This window comes from Gekko japonicus, unplaced genomic scaffold (assembly GCF_001447785.1).
Source record: "Gekko japonicus isolate JY-2015 unplaced genomic scaffold, Gekko_japonicus_V1.1 scaffold1936, whole genome shotgun sequence".
NCBI classification, from domain to species: domain Eukaryota; kingdom Metazoa; phylum Chordata; class Lepidosauria; order Squamata; family Gekkonidae; genus Gekko; species Gekko japonicus.
The window spans coordinates 307,802-324,107 of record NW_015170946.1 but is presented as its reverse complement, the minus strand read 5'-3'; the positions used below and the strand labels follow the sequence as shown (position 1 = coordinate 324,107).

The window sequence follows — 16,306 nt, the reverse complement described above, 5'->3', positions numbered from 1 at the left end:
CCAAGAGTAAAAAGCCAAATGCTTCTACAAATGGAATGCTCTATAAATATATTAACAACTTAAAGGGAAAAAATGGGAGAATTATTACAAATGGGATTTCATATACAGCTCTACAGCAATGACGTGTGAAGATGTTATGCAGGATGTATGAGGGACTTTCATGTGGTGAAATTTAATGATGCAATTTTGCTTTATGTTGTTTATCATACGCGTACGCACGCACACACACACACACACAGAGGCCTCAATCCATTTAGTGTCAGAAGATCTGCACACAAAAGGAGACGTCCACATACCTGGATCAGGAATTACAGAGACGCTGTTGATTGACACTGTGTTGTTTTAGTGGAGGATGCACAATTGAATGCACATCTCTATCTACATTCTGGTGCAATTAATCACATACACCCCCCTTCTGAAGCATATCTAGAGCTGTACTGGCGCTGATAAACTCTGGACAGTCTTCTTCTTGACACTGATCTGTCTTGTATCTGTTTGACAAACTCCCATTGAAGTACTATTACCAGGATTGCAGGACTGGATCATTCATTCATTCATTCGTCATGAATACTCTGATTCATCTTTTTTTTTTCTTTTCCAAAACGTCTTAAATTTTGAAAAATCTTACCATACAACAGTATCAAACAACCCCTTTTCATCCTAAGACTTCAGTATACTGAAAAGCTTCCGAGATAGTTTATTGTGGTGTTGGCTTGTCAAACAATTCTTATGGCAGTAATTCACAGTTTGCTGGTGAATGCAGTTGTCACATTGCTGGTGCTGCTGCTTCTTCACTCTGTGTTGTAGTATGAAGCACAGCTTTGCTGTGAAGCTGCTGAATTCTTGATCTTTAGAATTTCTTTCTGGAGAACAATCTATAGTGAAACAAAACAAAGTTTCAGGCATAGCAAGGAATGTTGAGGAATTGGTACCATGATTTCCTATGCAAGTTTATTTAGAAGGGAAGTCCCACAGAGTTAAAAGGGACTTATTTCTAAGTGTCCATAGGATTGCATTCTCCCCCCTCTTCCTTTCCCCAGCAGTCCTGACCTTATATGATGTGCCATACTGGGGCTTGGGTGATAATACTATGTGTAATGGGAGGAGTTACTAAAATAAGGTCATTCATGGTCCAAGAGCCATTAATGAAGGACCCTGGAGCCAATTATCTGTGCTTTTGTTTTGCTCCTGGCAATTGTAATAAAGCTGTATGGGTCTGCCTTTATACACCAAGGGATAATGCTGGCTTGCCTGCCATGGTGACAACCTATTGTTTGATACACAGGGAAATCAAGTTAACTCTTTCTGGTGACCAAGTCACCAATATTCCTGAATATCAAATAAAATGCAGAGTCCAAAAACTTCATTTGGGGATGATACGTGCAATTTAAACATATTGCACAAAATAATTATGAGCTTGTCAGACATCAAACAAGAATTAGCAAGGACTGTCTATCATGCCAAACTGTGATTTAGACTCTAAAGCCCCAATAATTAGATTTGCACCTGCAAAACTGGAAGGAGGATATGAACCACAGACAGAGCCATGCAAATGAGCAGTGCAATCAATAAGGCTTGGCTTAGTTTCTGATACCTCATTAAACTGAAGGGGAAGACTGTTTGGAAAGGAAAGTATTGCCATGCTGAAAGCAAATCTTTCCAAGAATGAACCAGCCTGCTGGTCTTTGCAAACAACAACAATATCCATGTACAGTTCTGATTTTCTGATGAATGCAGCAAAGTGGAAATTGAAGCTATGCAACAGGTTCATATATATGTAAAAAAAAACCTGAGGACAGAAATGGCAGCTGTGCATATTTACCTGAAGCTGAGTGGACTATCAAGTAATGATACACAAAGCTGCCTTATACTACCCATTTGTCTATCAAGGCCAGTGTTGTACACTTTGACTGGCAGTGGCTCTCTAAGGTTCTAGGTCAAGGTCTTTCACATCACCTATTCCTTGGTCCTTTTAAATGGAGATGGCAGGGGTTGAACCTAGGTCCTTCTGAATGCAAAGCAGATGCTCTCCCAGTAAGCCATGGCCCTTCATAAACTGTTATGCCTGCTGTACTTAGCAGCACTCAGACATCACAATAAACTGTTAGGTGTATTTATACTATGTTTTGTTCGACAAACATTGCTTAGTCCTCCAGACGTAGACAGTAGACCATAGTTTGCTGTGATGTCTGAATTTAGCCATAGTTAACAAACCATGGTTTAGAATCCCTGTTCATTACTTGTCAACAAACCTCACTTTGGTAGGCAATCCACATTCAGAAATCGCTCTAAACGAGTCTTTCATCACCCATAGTTTATAGACTATGGCTTATCGTGACATCTAAGTGCAGCTATAAGTCTGGCAGCAAATTGTTCCCTCTTATGACTGCTGACATCTCTATACTAATAGCCAAATCTGTGAACAGCTACCTCTGTGAACTGGGCCCACTTGCACTGAAGTAAGACTTTCCTGCAAACTATGGGGACTCCCCAGGGTTACAGAAAAATCTGAAAATAAGAACAAAAGGCAGGGGGGGTATTAAAAAAACTAAAAACTGCAGCGCTGCTGTTGGGGGGGGAGAATGATTGTTTCTCCTAATGACAGCAGGAGGGAAAAGACGGCTGGACAGGAAGGAACCTCAAGTGCTGGCAGAGGAGCGGGACCTACTCTCGCCACCAGGGCTCTCAAAAGGCAGCTGTGGCTCAGCTGAGAGGTGGCTGGGACTAGAGGCGGTGGTAGGAGGAAGCTCAGGCTGAAAAAAGGCAGCTGGGTAAGATGAGGAAGCCCGTTGCAGCAGCCTCCAGGGACAGAGATGTGGGGGCTGGGAGAGGCTCAGGGAAGCAGAGAGGTGGCAGCAGCAGGACAGAGGAGTGCCCACCGGCTGCTCTGAATACAAGCAGGGGCTGGGGGAGTCCCAAGGAAGGTGGCAGCAGTGGGATAGGACAGGTTGGATGGGGGGGAGCACCCACCATCTACAGCAAGAGCTGAACTGGCTGCAAGGCAGCAGGAAAGCCCAGGAAGACAGCAGCCCTCCAGAGAACTATAAGTACTGATGGGGACGGGACTGGGGAAGCAGGTGAGGAGCCACCCCCCTCATTAATTCTGGAATGCAGTGGAGGCAGGCAGATGGGGGGGGGGAGCAGGAGAAAAGGAAGGACAGTGTGTTTGTGTGGGGGGAAGGACTGACAGCATGAGTGAAGTAAAATGGAAAAAAAGAGACAAGGGGGAGAGAAGGAATAACAGTGTGTGTGTGTTGGGGGGAGGATGACAGAAGCCATGGCTGAAATGGAAAAAGAGAGAGACAGAAACAGAGAAGGAATGACAGTAGAGAGGTGTGTTTGTGTGTGTGACAGTAGCCATAGCTGAAATGGAAAAAGAGAGAGAGAGAAACAGAGAGAGAAGGAATGACAGAACTGGGGGTGGGGGGTGGAGGAATGAAAGAGGCCATGGCTGAAATGGAAAAAAAAGGAGACAGAAACAAAGAAAAGGAATGGCAGTAGAAGAATGGGGTGTGGGGAGGAATGACAGTTGCCATGGCTGAAATGGAAGAAAAGAGACCGAAACAGAGAGATGGCATGACAGTAGCAAAGGGGGGGGGGGAGAATAACAGTAGCCATGGCTGAAATGGAAAGAAAGAGACAGAAACAGAGAGAAGGAATGACAGTGGAGGGGAAGGCAATGGTGAGGCGAACAGGGTGGCTGCCCCCAAGTTCCTTGTGCATCCCCACTTGTCAATATACTATTAGCCACATGTGGGCTCTATCTGCAGACAGCTAAATGCATGGACTGGGGCCACATGGAGGCTAAAGGGATTTTTCAACAAACTTCGGGCACTCCCCAGAAAAATCTGAAAAAAAATTCACAGGGGGTTTAAATCCCCCCAGCTCGTGGTAGTAGAAGATGCCTGGTGGATAAGGATGCTGGGCTCAGGAACCACACTTGGATCCCCCCTGCAAGCCTCCCCCCCAGTGAGCCATAAGGGGAATCACCAGCCAAAGGGAGAGGGATTCCCCGATGTGAGTATTGGCAGGGCTTTTTTTCTGAAGGAACACACTGGAGCAGAGTTACAGAACCTCTTTGACAGTTACAGAACCTCTTTGGTTTTCAGTATACAGATTGAAAACTTCATTTCCCACTTGAGAGTTCCATTTAAAAAAAAAAAAAAAAAAAGCCCTGAGTATTGGGATTCCCTCCCATGAGTATCATGGGTCCCCACTTGTACTACTTAATTCTCTCTGTTGAAATTAATGTTAAACCTGTTGCCATTCCACATGATCCCTTTTAGTGAGCCAGTATGGTGTACTGGTTATAATGTCAAGCTAGGATCTGTGAAAACCAGATTCAAATTCCCAGTCTGCCATGGAAGCTTGCCAGTGACCTTGGGCCAGTCATTCTCTCTCAGCCTAACCTCTTTACAGGGTTGTGTATGGATGTTGTTAAGTTACACTGGGGCCCTATTGGGGAGAAAAGCGATGTATAAATATACAAATACATTTAAAAATGAAACATATTAACTCTGAATGTGATGGTTTTCTTTCGTTGTTCTCCCTTATTTCTTTTATGTCTTGTCTATACTGGATTGTGTGTCCACTGTACCAGGAGGTACTTTACTAACTTGATCCATAACAAAGGGACCCTCCCCTCAACTAGGTGGGTATAAAGTGAGGGTGTTACCTGGGAAACTCCCATGGAATGGCAGCAACCACACTACTGGTAAGAACACATGAAGCAGCCCTGAGCATTCCAAATGCTTATGATGTGCCCATGTCCTTTTCAAGGGCAGGCTCAAAGCAAGACCAATGAACACTCTCACCTACGACATATGGTTTTGTTGTGCATTTTGCTGCTGTTGCTGCTGAATTAGCAACTGTTGTTGTTGTCTGCGTCGTGCTGTCCTCAGTTTTTCAAAACGAGCCTCCATTTCTTCTAACACTTTGGGGGTGTAGCGCACCACCAACTTGACGCTGTCCTTTGCAGCTTTCAGAAGCTCCACAGCCTTTTCATGGTGTTCTCCTTCAACACTCTGAATACAAAAACAAGAATTTAAGTTTAAAACGACAAGCAGGTTTAGGGTTAGGAGGCTTTTTTGATCCGTCTCCCCCTCTGGCTGCACCTCTTCATATGCTAAGAAACAGAGGGAAAGCAATAGAAATTAATGCAAATACAACCAAAGAAGAGGGGAGGAACTTAACCCAACGCCCCTAAAGGTTAAGAAAACAAACATACAGGCCAAATAATACTGTCTGTGAATTGATGAAAAGCAGATATTGGCCCTTACAGAAGCCTCAATTATCATGGACAAAGTATAATGACGTCCAAAAGTGACAATTATTGACCATGACCAAATGTATTTTGGCCAAGGTAGAGAATAGTGATGTTGGCTCCTGGCTTTACAAAAGTTTTCTGACCAAGTGAGAAAGGTACACGATTGAATCATTGTTATAGGAACAAGTGTACTTACCATGGCTGTGCCATTCTTAAGTACGAGATTAATTATTCATATTCTTTCCCTTGGGAATAGGCAGTAATTATCAGAATGTTTTGGTCATAGATTCAGGAGGGTAGCCATGTTGGTCTGAAGCAGAAGAACAAAATTTGAGTCCAGTGACACCTTTAAGACCAACGAAGTTTTATCCTAGGTATAAGCTTATACTCAGAATAAAACTTTTTTGATCTTAAAGGTACCACTAGACTCAAACTTTTATCTTGGTCAGTTTATGATGAATGAATGGTATATTATTATGTCTGGAGCCAGGTTGTAATGTTATTGATTTGACTACTGAGAAAACATGGGGTCGCAAATAGTCGGACTCGACTGTGCGACTGAACAACAACAACTGAGAAAGACCAATTTAGGCCAAACTTTGTTTGGTCAGGGTCAATATTTGTCAGTTTTGGATGTCATAGATGTCAGTACAGATTGTCAATTGTAATTGAGGCTATTGTAAGGGCCAATATCTGTTTTTAATCAATTGTGTAAAAAATACACTTATTTTCATATATATGTTAATATTTGTTAATTTTTAAGCTCACAGACAGTATTATTTGAAAAAGTGAGCAGTCACTCATGAAAGCTCATACACTGCCAAATATTTTGTTAGTCTTTATGGAGCTACTGGATTTTTGCTCTTTTTATTGCACTTTTCTATTCTATTCTATTGCTATTTTCCTGTATGTTTATGTTTTCTTAACCTTTAGGTACTTAACTCAATAGAACTGGGGCAGGAGACACCATTCCAGTAATACAGAAATGATCAGGGAGTGCCACAGACTTCTGAGCTAACATGATGCCCTCCCACTAGAAAGGCAGGGCGCCAACATGAAGATCCAAGATTCTTGTATCACGAAAGAACATAATACACAAAATCAACCTTACACAGTAATTGTAAAAGCATTATTTGGCTGTAACTGCCACTGTCTTCAAGAGGATTTGCTTCCAACAAAGACATGGTTCGGGCTGCAGAGGTGCAGAACATCCCTTTAAAATGTAGCTATGATCCTAAGCATTGTCTCCTGAACTGCTTTACTTTGAAAGACATTCCAGGTACTTCAGAAGTTCCCCTAGTCAAAAGAGATCTGAACAAGCAAGACTCACAAATCCAGAAATCAGTGAAGTATGTACACGTACCACTCCATTAACAGAAAGCAGCTGGTCTCCACGTTTGAGTCCTCCGTGCCTTTCTGCTACTCCTCCGGGAATTATGCGAGAAATATAAATAGGAGAATTTTGTTCTTTCCCCCCCATCACATTAAAACCAAGGCCTTCATCAGTCTTTGGCAGTTCTACCACTCGAGGGTGTGAATGGCCTTCACTTGCTGCAAAGGCAGCAACTGTTGCCTAGAAGGAAATGAAATATTTAGCAATACAGACTGCAGAATTAGAATCACATGTGCTGATTTTGCTGAGTTGGTTCACACAGAGCCATATTTTGTGTTTCTTATGGGTTTTTTACAAATACTGCATCATGTCTTTGATTAAAAAGCGTACCTATATACAAGTTAGAAAATGTGTGCTCCACGCCTTCATGCCCAGTTATGTGCTAGCTGTGTAATTAGGGTGCCTAAATCCCGATGTGCAAAGAATTCAGGCACATGTGGATGTCCCTTTCACATTAATGTGTTCCCTGCATAGAAAAGGAATAGAAGCACAGATTGGGTCCTTGCAACTGGAGCAGCCTTCATAGGCAATGGAACTCCATGTATGCATTTGAGATTCATACCTAAGAGAAATTTCCAGAGTGGAGTGAAAAATTCTCCTGTGTTCTCTAGACTGTGACTTCCTTGCAACACCTGCATATTTATGAATGTAAATGCTCAATGACTGCTGTGAAAGAGAGAAAAAAATGTTCTTTATTTTCTAGTTAATTTTCATGGAAAGCATTTTAATTTTTTAATAATGTTTGATTCATTTTCCAGACTCTGCAGGTTCTAATGCACACATGGAGCTCTGTGCCAGCAAAGACATGCATCACTGATGAGGAATATATGCACCAAATTTCCTGTGTGTGCACTGGAAAAACTGGACTGGGTCACAGTGAGTAACTGTGCAATTAAGCAGAGCTGCATCTGTGTAACTGTTAAGCACTGCCCCACGGGTTTACGAAATTGTTTGAACATGGAACTTTAATAACTTTGGGTGACTGAGTTTTAGAAAAGCTTTCACCATAACGACAGGTGAAGTAAGGCAATAAATGTGAGCTGCATTATTTGTTTAATAAACTGGAGGCATATCTTAATTTTTTAAAGCAAACCAGAGGGCCGGATTATGGAAATAATGGAGAAAAAACCCCGCATGTCTGTAAAGGGCCATCAAGTCACAGCCGACTTATGGCGACTTCTCATGAGTCAGAGGCGATTTGCCATTTCCTGGCTCTGCTTAGCAATCCTGAACTTCCTTGGAGTTCTCCCATCCAAGTACTAACAAGGGCCAGCCCTGCTTAACTTCTGAGATCTGATGGTTAGCCTGGGCCATCCAGCTCAGAGCTGGAGAAAAAACAGCAACTGCTTATTAGTGTGTAATATATTTTTGTGTATTGCTGACTATAAATAAAGGGCTGGTATAGTCAAAGTCCCATTGATTTCAGTGGGAGAGACTCAAGCACATACTTAGCTTCCCAACTGAAATCAATGGGGCCAGAAAGTGTTCGGGTCTGCCAGATCTGGCCTGAGATCCTACAGCTCAGATCACTTGGCAAGTTCAACATTCTGATAGGGATTTATGCTTAATAGATGAATATAATTTTAACTATATATGCAAAACTTGTCATCATGCAAACTTTCGCTATCATGCAGACATTAAATGTTAAACATAAATGCACAAGAAAGATGCAATGCAGACAGCCCAGAAAAAACCAGGAAGTATTGTGATATTAAAACATTGCTCTACAATCCTGCTGTTCTATATGAATAAGAAATGAGAATGGCAAATCTTCTTGAGGCTCCTCCCATTTTAACTGTACTACAAGGGTGGTAATTTCTGCATTCATCCATAGTGGAAACAATCAAGAAAACCCTTGTCTAAGGTCAGAGATGATAAGCCTTCAATATTTGCAGTGTTCAGGTCAAGCACAAGCCCCATAAGAATAATGGCAATATTCTAGTAGATAACAAGGTGGGGCACCTTTTTACTTGAATACATTTGTAGAATAGAGGTGTAACTATTTTTAAAGTGCTGTGTGGCTGAGAGTTTCTAGCTGCTTCAGTGCTATAATGTGTCCTCTGCATTAAATCTTGGCTTATCTCTGTTCAAAACCAATGGGATTCTTTCACTGACCCTAATCCAAAAGGGAGATCAGTATTTATTCTGATTTGCTAGGAACAACCTTTTGTGGTGGTGTGTACATGCTTGTCAGAAGTCCAAACAATTTTCCTAGTTTTCCTTTTCTGTACTTACCCCTTCCCTATCAAAGCAGAGGAAATGCATTACAATTTGTTAAGGGCTTTTAAAAAGGAATTATTCCATGATGACATCACCATGGTGTTGTTTCTATACAGGGAAAATGCAAAAGCACATTTCAGAACTCAGTACAAAAGGCATATTTGTTCTTGATACAGACAACCTACATGGATTTCATGAAACTTCACTAACTGATTTTTCCAACATGATGGGTGCCCATGGCTACTGCCATCCTGTTAAAGATATGTGTACTCAGCACATCTGAAAATATAATTCTTGAAGTCTCTTCTGAGCTAATTCTAGGATAGGCCACATTCAGTGAGAAAAAAAGAAACACTATAGGAGAATTTAGTTGCAGAAGAACCAGTAGTCAGTGGGGTGGATCCAACCAATCTTTTTTCACTTAATCTTACCCAATTTCTCTCCTTACTACAGCACCTGTCTCACATGGCTTTCATGCATGGAGGTCCCATGTTCCCAAGCATAGCCTCTTAGGGTAGCCAAAGGGGACTCTTCCTATCTTCTTCATCAGCGGAAAAGCTGGTTGGACTCACCTGACTGTACGCAATGAACTGGTAGATTCGATTTGGAAGCTGACCCCCCAAACTTCTGAACTCTATAAAGCATTCTCTTTTCTTAAGCTACAGAAGCAGCACAAAGGTTGAATTTGCCATTATGATTGTTACCTGGAAGTAGCACTGGTTCTAGACTCTGGGCTGCCACTGATGTCTAAATTTTCTTACAGTGTACACACGAATACCTGAAACATACACGCGCACAGTCAATTACTAGGCCACTTCAGTAGTGTGTATTTTTAAAGATGCACATATCCTACCTTTGCAGTAGCCCTGGCACGAAATTCTGGACAGCCATTAACGTTTATGGTTTCATGCATATACTGGTATACCTAAAGTGATAAAAACAGAAGAAAAATGATGGAGACTAAGAATAATTGTTTGTTTACCAGTCAAAACGTCTAACAGGTGTTTAGCATCTTGGAAGTTTTTCCTTGTTCTGTATGTTCCTTTTCCAGGGATCCTTAGCAGAATCTGGTGTGTACAATCAAACTGCCCTGCTTTCATGCCTCTTCTGCTGTTGTGGATATTACTAACTTCCAAGCACTCAGTCATCAACATTTTGTGTCTGAACTAATATAATCCTTCAAACACTGCTAGACATTATTTGACATGTTCAGTGATAAGCATCATGCTGCCTCTCTTTCCCTGTATGTGTATCTGTATCGTTTTCTATATAATTACCTTAAAGCCAAGGCATGGATAAAAGCATTTCGTTGGAAAAGAAAATGAAATGCTTAGGAATAAGAAACGACTTGGTCAGACTTACAAAGACCAAAGATATAATCAGGCAAATAAAAGTGTGCGTTAGGAAGCTGGATATTACTAGTACATCTGTTAGGGTGTGTAGGGTATGTCTGCCACTTTATTTGGGCATTGCCCTCCCGATGCAACTGCTGAAGTATTTTTATTGCTTGACAGTACCAAAGCTCAGAAGAGTCTTCACTTTGACAATAATGAATGCCCTTCCTTCGGAGGTTTTGGAGGGCAGATACAAAAAGATTTGTTGTTGTTGTTCAGTCGCACAGTTGAGTCTGACTCTTTGCGACCCCATGGACCACATCACGCCACGCCCTCCTGTCTTCCATTGTCCTCCAGAGTTTGCTTAATTTCATGTTCATTGCATCAATAACACTATCTAATCATCTCATCCTTTGCCACTGCCTTCTTCTTTGACCTTCATTCTTTCCCAGTGAGTGCTCCCTTCTCATTTGGTGGCTAAAGTATTTGAGCTTCAGCTTCAGTATTTGGCCTTCCAGGGAACAGTCAAGGTTGATTTCTTTTAGGATTGACTGAATTTATCTCCTTGTAGTCCAAGGGACTCTCAGGAGTCTTCTCCACCACCATAATTCGAAAGCATCTATTCTTTGGTGCTCAGCCTTCCTTATGGTCCAACTCTCGCAGCCATACATTACTACTGGGAAAACCATTGCTTTGACCATATGGACTTTTGTTGGCAGGGTGATGTCTTTTGTTGGCAGGGTGATGTCTCTACTTTTTATTATGCTGTCTAGTTTTGCCATAGCTTTCCTCCCAAGAACACACCAATAGAATATGCAGATGTTCACATGATAAAGTTGCAACCATTGAACACATGATCATAGTGTCCCATATTTAATGAGCTGAGGGCTACTTTAATTACCCCTCTACTTAAAAATATGAAACTGCATAATATGAGAGCTCAGGTGATGTGGCTACTATCGGATACAAAGGGTTCCGTTACTCTCTCTGCTGCAATAATTAAATATCAGGGAGATAATATTAAGTAAGGCTTTTATCATTTTATTTTCAGCTCAAGGCGATAGCTGTAAGAGCAGTACTAGATAAGAAATAAGTACCTTAGCACCAAAAAAGATTGCATATATTGGTAGTAACTTGTCTAGTAAATGTTGGAAATGTAAGAAAAAAGAAGGGTCGTTTTACCATATTTGGTGGACATGTGAAAAAGCAGAAAACTTTTGGACAGAGATTCATAGAGAAATGGAGAAGATTTTGAAATGTAATTTCAAAAAAGAACCAGAAATTTTACTTTTGGGACTAAAGATGGAAGAGGTGAATATAAAAAAGAGGACTTTGATGTGGTACCTGATCACAACAGCTAGAATGACATATGCTCAATGTTGGAAGCAAGAAAAGACTCCTGAGATTTGGAAATGGATAAAAAAGTTACTTTTTATGGTTGAAATGGATAAATTGACCAGAAAACGTAATTATCAAGAAGCAGAAGAATTTTTTGAAGATTGGAAGGACTTTAAGGAATATTTGGAAAAGTATTGGGATGTGAGGAACACTTTAAATAGTTTTGACAATTATTAAGAATGTAAAAATTCCGAAATAGTTGATACATAGAAATAACAGTTTGTGTGAATGTTACCGAGTAAAATTAAGCTTAGAAATGTGATAAGAAAAATAAATTTAGAAAATCTAGAATAAGGAAGGGAGGTGGGAGCACTGAGGGAAGCCAATAGTAAAGCGGGGGAGGGAGCAGGGAAAAGGATATAAAAGTATTAAGTATGTTATAATGTTGGAATGATGTGATATCCTGATAATAAATTTTTTTGGGAAAAAAAGAAATAATTACCTTAGCCATTGAATTGAACTAGCTAAACATGGTAAACCTGGATTCAAATTCCCACTTAGCTCATGATTCTGTGTGAGTCACTATCTCTCAGCCTAAACTACATCTCTAGGCTGCTGAGAGGGTAAAATGCCACTCTGAGCTTTATGGAAAAAAGGGTGGGATGCAGAGAGATAAATACTATTCTCTGGAGCCTGAGCAGTTCACTGCGGCAGAATTCCAGTGTATGGGAACCTGCTTTATCACTAAACAAGTGACAATTCTACTTTCCTCCCTTCCTTGCCCCTTACAGAGATGTTTGGTCTTTTTTTGCAGGAGATAAAAAATAAGGCCAAGGCCAATGGTGCAAAATCAGGTAAAAATATATTTTATTCCTCAGTTAAAATTCCCCAAAATTCCCTATGTTTTCCACCAACAGGCTTTGTTGGTAGAATCTGTAATATAGACCTGAGATGGGGAAAAAAGGGAAAAAAACCCAACAACCCAGGAGTGGTGAAGTTGCTAAATACAGCTGAGCAGCTGCAGCACATTGTTCCTGCCTCTCAGCTGTTTCCCCCTGATTTCTACTACCATCCCTTTAAATGAGCCTTTAAACCAATAAGGTATTTCAAAAGTATATTTTCAGCTTGGGAAGATCTGAATGCACACCCTTAGACAGGACTAAAATACTTTAAGGGATCATTTCTCAAGTGTCTTTGCTACTTAGGGAAATACGTGTGGCAAATGCAAAAGGATGGATGACCTACATGCATAAAGAGCATCTTTTTAAATGCCACATACACATGTCTGGGAGCCCCAAGCAATTCAGTGTCCCCAGAATCACTTTGGACTTCCCTTGTCTTGCTCGTTCTCTCTTTCACAATAGTTGAGCTTATTGGCAATTTGTAAACTCTCAAAATTAGAAGATAACAAAAGGAGATAAAGCAAATAATCCCAGTGATCTTCTTCGTGGTCTCTGTGCATCACCTCTGGGATATAGTGTGCCTGTGCCAGCCCCGTAGCTAGGGACTTTTTTGGGAGGGGACCGGCAGCTAATTTAATAAAACGTTCCAGGTAACCCTCCGGCGGCAGCAGCAGGCCACGAGTTCTCTTGGCCATTTCGCTGGGCGGGAGGACGAGGCGGGTGGTTGAGGGAGGTGGCAGCAGTGGCGGTAGCAGGCGTCCTCCTCCACTCACCTCCAGTCACAAAGGTCACAGAAGTCACGAGAGAGTGCGCACCATGGGGGCGGCTCAGAGTGCAGGTAAAGGGCTGTCCCTTGGAGCCTCTGGCATGCGCTCTCCATGGCTCCCTTAGAAAAACTCCCATGGGGCTTGTTGGGGGGACTCGGGCAGCGGGGGGGAGGCAGGTGGTTTTTAAAGCAGGCGCACACGGGCTGGAGTACAGAGACCGGTCCTGTGGTTAAGAGAGGGTGGATGGTGAGGAAGAGAAGCCGGCAGGAGCTGACAGCAATTTGGCTGAGTTTAAAGGGGAGGGGAGTGTCAGAAGGTAGCTCTGTGGACGAAGGATTCCACTTCTCTGGAGTGCCCAAGGAGCTCAGTTGTCGGACAGCCAGGTTGTAGGCAGCACAGCGCACAGGTGTTGAGTTGAGGCACTTTGGGGACAGCCCGGGAGGGAGGTGGCCAAGAAGAAACACGAGGAGGCCGGGCCCTGTGGGCTCCACGTTAGCTACGGGCCTGGCCTGTGCCAATCCCAATTGGTAGATTTAAAAGCTAAAAAGGAATTTTCGCACCCGTTCCCGAGTTATGTGCAGGGGCTCCACTGTGCATGACTACAGGGAGGGGCATGACGATCCCACAAGTTTTCTTCTGACTGCTGTGCTGTTAGGACTTCCTCTGCTCTGGTCGGTAGCTTTCTTGCTTTTGGGCCTGTTTGGCTTTTCCTTTTCCTCGGACTTCTTGGACTTCAACTTACAGAAATAAGTTTGCAAGTTAGTGACTTTACCTAGAGCGCAACCCTCCATGGGCCACCCTTCTCCGTAGCCCCCCCCCCAGCCTATGGTCAAAAGGTGGGACTTCTTTAAGCAATGTTTGAAGTGTGGCAGTAGATCGCACCACCTGACGGACACTCCCTCTGCCTTCTGTGCCTCGGGGAACCCCACCACGTGGACTCTTGTTCGCGTTGCTCAAAGTTCTCAAAACAAATGAGAAAAAACAGCTGTGAGGCTTCATATCGCTTTGCTGGAATCAGCACTCTCTCCCCTGATGGTATCATCCCAGAAAATGGCAGGCCATTCCTCCATGTCGACCCCAGCTTCGGTGTTGACTGCTGCGATGTCTCCAACACCAGCTCCTACCAATGTCAATCAACCAGTTCTCAAATGCTCAGTCCCAACATCTAAGTCAGAGACCCACACCCCTGCTAAGAAATGCAGAGAGGGTAAGGACTTTAAATCTGTCAATCAGAAGAAGTACAAGACTCAGACGATCCCCGCTTAAGGTTCCATTGATGACTCACTGCATACTGAAATCGTCCCCTGTGCCCCCATCTAATGCTGCTTGACTCACCGGTCCACTGTCGATCACTGGGTGGAATATCCCCACCCTTACTGCATCTGATACAGCTCACAGAATCTGAGCAGGACTGGGCTTAATTATCTCTATCCTCCAGTGTAGAGTCTCCACACCGATTGGGGAGGCAACAACTTTATGCACCCCTCCCTCCACCATGTGCCCATTGATGATTGGGATCAATCTTTGGGACCGCCTCTCCCACTTCTGGCCCCATAGGACCAATGCCAAAGGCAATTCCTATATGGAGCCTACCCGCTGTTGGCCAGCATGCCTTGGCTTCTGCCATGCATGCCAACAGAATGGGATCGACAATGGGTCCTCCCGCCTCTCTCGGTATCGAGAACCCGCTGCTGGAGAAACCATTACCACCGCCGTCAATACCGATGGACAAGCATTATAAATATCAATTGGTGCCAAGCAGAAAACGGTCCCATCGGTGCTGAAACCTTTGATACCAAAGTGTCCAGTCAAATACTCGGATCCATCAAACCAGTCCGACTCATCCGGCACTTCAGCGCACAAATCGGGTGATGGAAGTTCAGAACATCCTGCAAATCCCTCTCCTCTGCAGAAAGTATTGGTGGACCTTCCAATCTCTCCATCAGAAGATGAGTCTCATATATGGAGCACAGCAATTGAAGAATATACCTTGTTCAAATGGAACAGAATAAACAAAAAAAGGAGGCGGGGTGGCACTATATGTCAAGAATGAATACACTTGCACTGAAATTCAGGATTTCGAGAGTTGCCCTGTTGAAAGTGTGTGGGTAAGGATAAAGCGAGGGAAAAAAGAAGGGGATATTGTTGTGGGGGTATACTACAGACCTCCGAACCAACCGGAGGAACTGGATGATGCATTTGTACAACAGCTTGCTAAACTTTCACAGAGACAGGATGTTGTGGTTATGGGAGATTTCAACTATCCTGATACTTGCTGGAAATCTAACTCTGCTAGACATGGGGCATCCCGCAGATTCTTGAATAGTCTTGCAGACTTCATCTCTCAGAAGGTGGAGGTGGGAACCAGAGGATCTGCTATCCTAGATTTAATCCTGACTAACAGGGAAGAACTGGTTGATGAAGTGAACGTTGTGGGATCCTTGGGGAATAGTGACCATGTCATAGAGAAGGATGTGAAACCAGGACATAGTAGGACTCGTATCCTGGACTTCAGGAAAGCTGATTTCAAAAAACTCAGAGAAATATTAGGTAGGATCCCGTGGCTGGAAATACTGAGGGGGAAATCTGCACAGGAAAGATGGGTGATGCTGAAAAATGAAGTGCTTAAGGCACAATCGCAAACTGTTCCGGTAAGAAAGAAAGGTGGGAGATGGGTAATGAAGCCAAGGTGGCTGAACAAGGAACTCTCTAAAGAGCTGAGACTAAAAAGGGAAATGTACAGGAAATGGAAGGAGGGTCAAATTACTGAGGGTGAGCACAAGAAGCACACTCGAATCTGTAGGGATGGTGTCAGAAAGGCTAAAGCGCAGATGGAGCTGAGGCTTGTGAGGGATGCTAAAAATAACAAGAAAGGTTTCTATGCCTATGTTTGGAGCAAAAAGAAGAAAAGGGATGGGGTAAGCCCATTGCTAGGGGAAGACGGTCAAACCTTAACAAGGGATGAAGACAAAGCAGAATTACTCAACCCTCACTTTGCGTCGGTCTTTAACCATAAGGAGAGCTGTATACAAACTGAAGAATGCAGGGCATATGAAGGAAAGAGGAACTGCCTGTATAGAAAAATT

The 16,306-nt window shown here is 42.9% G+C and overlaps 1 protein-coding gene across 1 annotated transcript in view; it reads right to left on the bottom strand.

Annotated features, from left to right (window-relative positions):
- Positions 1–494: 494 nt before the first annotated feature.
- The window catches only part of LOC107116868 (protein lin-7 homolog A-like), a 22,616-nt gene continuing 6,804 nt past the window's right edge, over positions 495–16,306 (bottom strand). The window contains exons 3-6 of the mRNA XM_015418891.1: positions 9,733–9,804; positions 6,630–6,839; positions 4,819–5,024; positions 495–875 (exon numbers count right to left, since the gene is read on the bottom strand). Coding sequence (XP_015274377.1) covers positions 851–875; positions 4,819–5,024; positions 6,630–6,839; positions 9,733–9,804 — 513 coding nt within the window. The 3' untranslated portion in view covers positions 495–850. The remainder of the gene's footprint in view (positions 876–4,818; positions 5,025–6,629; positions 6,840–9,732; positions 9,805–16,306) is intronic.